General features: G+C 57.0%; 1 protein-coding gene across 1 annotated transcript; it reads right to left on the bottom strand.

The window, feature by feature from the left end:
• Positions 1 to 4254: 4254 nt before the first annotated feature.
• MIF (macrophage migration inhibitory factor) lies at positions 4255 to 5041 on the bottom strand. Its single transcript, XM_011355977.2, has 3 exons — positions 4803 to 5041; positions 4498 to 4670; positions 4255 to 4414 (listed from the first exon to the last, which is right to left on the bottom strand). Exons 1-3 carry the CDS (start codon positions 4908 to 4910, stop codon positions 4348 to 4350), a joined length of 348 nt encoding a protein of 115 aa, XP_011354279.1. The 5' UTR covers positions 4911 to 5041; the 3' UTR covers positions 4255 to 4347.
• Positions 5042 to 5576: the final 535 nt, after the last annotated feature.

Here is a 5576-nt window from a genome sequence, read left to right as displayed (position 1 = left end):
ACCTATTAAAATGAGAATAAAATTAAGTGCTCAAGAAACCAGGTCTCAGGGAGGCACGGTCACGGTACATGGCGGGCAGGGGCGGGATAAGACTTATTCGTAACTTTTGGATTTGGAGCTCTGTCTAGGTGTTTTGGGGGGCTGGAACCATGAGAATATGGAGTGCAGGCCCTATTTATTGTCTTCAGATGGTAGCTGAGGTTCCAGGAGTGAGGGAACAGAGCCAGTTTCTGAAAACTGACAATTTTTGTTTATTTTATGTGGGCTTCAAACACAGAAGTGAGAGGGTGTGCTCACTTAGCCAGGAGGGAGAGCCTGGGGGAGTGGCTGGTAGGTTTGCATTATGTTCCCTCACACCCCGCAACCCCACCTTGGTTCTGGAATTCTCGTTGGAAGGCCCAGAGAGCTGGGACCTGGCTTTGCAACTGCTCAGCTCAGAACTGGGGCTTGGGCTGGCAGTAGAGGGCTTCACAGAGACACAGTTTGGGCAGCCAACACTTAATTGCCCAGTGAGCAAGGAGTGAAGGAAGATGTTGGTGGCCTAGAAACACTGGAAACTGCCTACGCTCCTGGGATCAGCTGACCTCCCCCAGAAAACTGAGTTGCTCTGCACTATTTTTATCTACCTCTCTAGAGGCAGCAGGGTAACCCCAAGCCCTGACCTGCCAACTCCTGTGATTGGTGGGCCCCTTGGTGTGGGCCAGGGTCCACAGTGAATGTATCAGCTGCATTCCCACAGGGGCCATGTGCCTGCCTTCCTCATCAGCCTCCAGCACCTCCCAGATCTAGGTGCAGCCAGCTTCGAAGATACCTGTCCACATTCCCTCATTGCCCAAGGAAGGGGTCTCACAATTAATCAAGACCTGAGTACAGGCACAGGCCGCTTGCTCGCTCCTTCCCCACCCTCCGTGCCCCTGTGACTGAGATAGTCTGCATGCTCCATGGTTGCAATATGTAGGAAGGACATCTGATGAATCCCTTCATTTCACAGGTGGGGGGACACTGAAGCCCAGAGGAGGAGCGGAGCAGGCTGACTCCAGTCTCCCAAAGGAAGCAGACAGAAGACTTAGGGGAGTGGGTGGAAATGGGCCTTAAGGCAGGGTCTCAGCCAAGGCTGGGGTAGCGGGCAGTGGGGTCTCTGTAATGAAGGAATGCCTGGTGAGGTGGGGGGCCCCTGGATGAGCCTGTACTGCTGGGCTTATCAGAGTGGACGAGCCCTGAAAGACCCCAAGGCTGCCAGTGCAGAGATCACAGAGCTGGGCGCAGCTGCTTCTTGACACCAGTGGGCTGCTGGGGGACAGAGGACTAGAAACCCCAGCTCACAGGACCTGGGCCAAAGTAGAGGGGCTTTGGTGTCATCCTAAGCCTGGCGGCCTCAGGGAAGTTTCCTTATTAGGGAAGAGCATAGGGCTCAGAGTGGGCAGATAGGGTATAGGCATTCCATATAGAAGGAACAGTTCCCGAAAGGGGAGGTGTGAGGCTGTCAGGCCTGCTGTCTCTTGAAAACAGAGAGTGGAAAGTCGTGTTGTCCTATAGGCCAGGGCCTTCATCATCAGATGACATGGTACCACTTGAGTGATGATGGAAGGCAGGTGGCAGTCTGTGCCCCAACCCATCTGTTCCACATCTCAGTTTGAGGTGATATTTGGACATGAGTTTCTGCTGCCATTCTGAAGGCTGACCACACCCCTGTGGGCCCTGGAGCAGGCACTGGGGAGCCCCTGCTTTGGAGAAAATGGAACTGGCCAGGGGGTGATGGGCAGGGGGTGCGGGAGGGAGTGGTGGGCAGGACACGCCTTGAGGGTAGGGCACAGGGCAGGCTATTAGCTCCAGGGGACTTGGGAGGGAGTACGATGGGCAGGGCCAAGAACATGGGTCCTTTTTTCCTTCCCAAGGTGCCCCAGCTGGCTAGAGCCTGATGCTCCCTGATTCGTGAGGGGAGGCAGGCTTTGCTCTCCTGGTTCCTGCAAGCCCCTCCAGCCATCTCCAACACAGCAGGTGCCCAGGCTGCCTTGCCTGCAACTTTAGCTGGGTAGACCGTTGCTCATATGTGGCCAGAGGAAAGAGCGCTACTGGGGGGTAGTGGGGGTGAATGTGTGACTGAGCTCTGGGTAGTGGCACACCCAGGGGACCCAGGGTGAGTGTCCTCATCTGTAAAATGAGGGCATTTACTAGACACTCACAGAGACCCACACTCCTAATCCCTCATGACCATGTATGATGCAGCCCTGAGAGGTAAAGGCTAAGGGCCAGGTAGAGCGGGACCTCAAGCAAAGGAGAGGTTCTGTGATAGGAACTGGTAGGCTCAGGGCACACAGAAGCTGAGGTGATGTGACAAAGGCCAGGACCAAGACGGGAGTCTGTTATTCAGCAGGTACTCAGATCCATGAGGGAAGCCCCAGCCTGAAAGCTAGGCTGGGATGAGTGGGACCTTGACGGCAGCCGGGACCATGCTCCCCACTCAGCAGAGAAAGGTGTTGGGTTCCATGGCCTTTTCATTGAAAACAGAATGAGTCAGAGGTGAGCTAGAGCAAGACCCTCAGAGACCTTTGTGGAAAAGGAGCATCCTACCTCACAAAATGGGCCATACCCTTCCTGACACCCCCCAAGCTATTCTCACTGCTTTTCTGGAAATAAATCCTTGCTACCCAGGGCTGAGCGGAGAGAGCACCTCTGGCACCTGGACTGAAAAGCAGCAATTCTCAAGCACCTTGACCAGCAAGCTGACGATGGTGAGCTGCCCCCAAGGACAAATTCTGCCAAGAATGCTGTGATGGAAGAGAGGGAGAATGTGGATCCATGTGGAAAGCACCAACTGACTGGGCTCAGCAGCCCTGGGCCTGGGTTGTACTGAAGTTGTCATATTCAAGTCTGGGCAGCACACCAGGAGGTTTCCTGCCCATGCCTACTGTGTGTTCAGACGCTACAGCAGACACTGCCTTGTGCCCAGCCCATGGTGCAGCATGGGCTGGGCCACTGGCAGCTATCCCAAGGAAGGAGTGTATCACTGCCTGTGGCTCAGAGGCACTCCCAATGTCAGAAGGGAAGTAATGGGCTCCAGTCTTGGCTCAGGCAGTACTCCTTTCCCTAGAGCCCCTCAACTTACAAACACAAATTCACTTAAATTTGATGGAATTTAAAAAATCACCATCCATCTAGGATGTTCTTGCCTTGAGACTGAGAAAGAGTTGGGCCAGCAGGGGTCCAGAGGTGAGGCCCCACCTTTATCAAGTTCCCAGGAAAGGTATTCACGGGGTCCAAGGAGCTTCCTCTCTGTGCAAACAACTGAAATAAACGTCACTTCCTCTACAGGGCAGGTAATGCAGGTAGGGTCAAGCTAGCCTTTCACTTTGGCAAAGATACCAGTGCTGGCCCTGGCTGACTAATGCCAGCTCCAGGCAGGTGAATCCCTAGTGACAGTGGTTGGCCCTTGCTTGGCATCTGCTGCTGGAGCACATAAAGGCTCTCATTCTGCCGGGTGGTGAGGCATTCTGGCAGGCCACTCTCTAGCAGGGAGGATGGGCAGAAAGGCAGCCAAGGCCCTTGCGGTCCATGTTTAGGCACTAAAATTGCCCAATGGCCTATTACCACCCCCACAAAGGAGACGCTTCACTTGGCTGAAGGGATCCTGGGCCAGGAGACCCCAATCACACTGGACCTTGATACTGATTCCCAAAGTTCCAAAACAATGGGATTTTCCAGGTTAAGAAACTGGGGCACCAGCCTAGCAGAAAGTGACCTGGGGTGGTGTTGAGGAGGAGGCTTTCTCTCCCTAGGGTACCATTTGCCCATCTGATAGATGGAGGAAAGCGGGGCTGAGAGAAAGATCCAGGCCCAGCTGATCCCCCAACCTCTCAGGCCAATCAAGTCTGAATCCTCAACCCTCCCTCCTCCTCTTCCCTGCCAGCCCTAGCCCATGTGGTAGCCCTAGCCCATGTGGTGGCCCTGCTCCTGCGGATGGGAACGACTCAACACTGGCCCAACGCAGCCATAAACCTGCCTTGAGAGGCTTTCATTCGAGTTTGATTCTTGGGTCTATGGCCAAGGGCAGCACTGCCATCAATAATTGGGCAAAAGGCACCGGGCAACAGATTCCGAGGCACCTCTCCAGGCCTTGGTTCCCCAGTCACTGTCCCCGCCCAGATTCCTCCATAAGCCCAGGAAGTCTGAGACCGAGGCACCTCTCCAGGCCTTGGTTCCCCAGTCACTGTCCCCGCCCAGATTCCTCATTAAGCCCAAGAAGTCTGAGACAGCCGCGGTCTCCAAACCGTTTATTTCTACCGACTGGGAGGTGGAGGTCGCTGGGAGCAGGGCAGGCAAAATACTGCGGACGGGTCCCGGCTGGCCTTAGGCGAAGGTGGAGCCGTTCCAGCCCACGTAGGCCGCGTTCATGTCGTAGTAGTTGATGTAGATCCTGTGGAGGATGGAAGCCGGGCTGAGCTGGCTGCACGCCCCCTGCCCCCTGCCCCCGCCCCTGGCCCCCGGCGTTCCCCTCACCTGTCCGGGCTGATCCGCAGGCGCTCGGCCAGCAGGCCACACAGCAGCTTGCTGTAGGAGCGGTTCTGCGGACCGCCGATCTTGCCGATGCTGTGCAGGCTGCAGAGCGCACACGGCTCGCTGGAACCGCCGAAGGCCATGAGCTGGTCCGGAACCACGTGCACCGCGATGTACTGCGGAGGGAGGGGACGCAGTCAGAGGGCTCTAGAGACCTCACCCGGCCTGGGGCGCCCCTACCCGCCCCTTCCCCTCCTGAGCCGCCTCCCTCTGCTCCAACCCCCTCTTCCTGTTCCCTCCCGGCAAACCTGGGCCGGCTTGCCAGTGGCCTGCGCCAGCTGCTGGGTGAGCTCGGAGAGGAGCCCGGCTGGCACCGAGGCGCGGGACACGTTGGTATTCACCACGAACATCGGCATGATGGCAGAGGGACGGCGAGGACTGTGGCACAGGAACAGATCAACGTGCGCCGCTGCAGCCGGGAAACCTGACCTACGTGACCGCCGCCCAGTGCTGCCCCTGTGCGGCCCCTGGCGGCAGCGGCTTCGCCTCCGGTGACGCTACCGCCGGCGGAGGCCCCGCCCCCACGGGACCGTGGCTCCCTCCCGATTGGTGACGTCGCCGGCGGCGGAAGCGGTGGGCTGGATTCCGGGTAGCGTCCACCGCCTGTACTTCGGCTAGGGCCCCCTAACCCTGCGCATCCCCTTAAAGCTTTTCTCCAATAGGTGGCTAGACATCTGCCTGTTCTTCTTTTCTCTGTCCTTTCGTTTAATGATGCTTACTCAGTGAGGTCTGTGTAGCGGGAGCTTGGGATGCAGCAGTTAATAAGCACAGATGGCCCCTGGCCCTCCAGGGGCTCAGAGCTGGCCAGGTAGATCAAGTCCCAGTTCATCAATCACACACACTGAGCCCTTGTGCGTCCTGAGTCTCAGGGGCCACAAGTCCCTAAGGGCTACAGTCCTGTATGTATCTGTGTGCGTGTGTGTGTGCGTGCGAGGGCGTTGGAGAGTGATAGTCATTGCTGCAGGTGGGAGGAGGGCAGCAACGCAGCGTTAACATCTAGTTTCCTTCCCTGCACTACTCCC

This window comes from Pteropus vampyrus, unplaced genomic scaffold (genome assembly GCF_000151845.1).
Source record: "Pteropus vampyrus isolate Shadow unplaced genomic scaffold, Pvam_2.0 Scaffold23, whole genome shotgun sequence".
Lineage (NCBI taxonomy): Eukaryota > Metazoa > Chordata > Mammalia > Chiroptera > Pteropodidae > Pteropus > Pteropus vampyrus.
The sequence above is the reverse complement of the archived record's forward strand: the minus strand, read 5'-3'. Positions and strand labels throughout refer to the sequence as shown.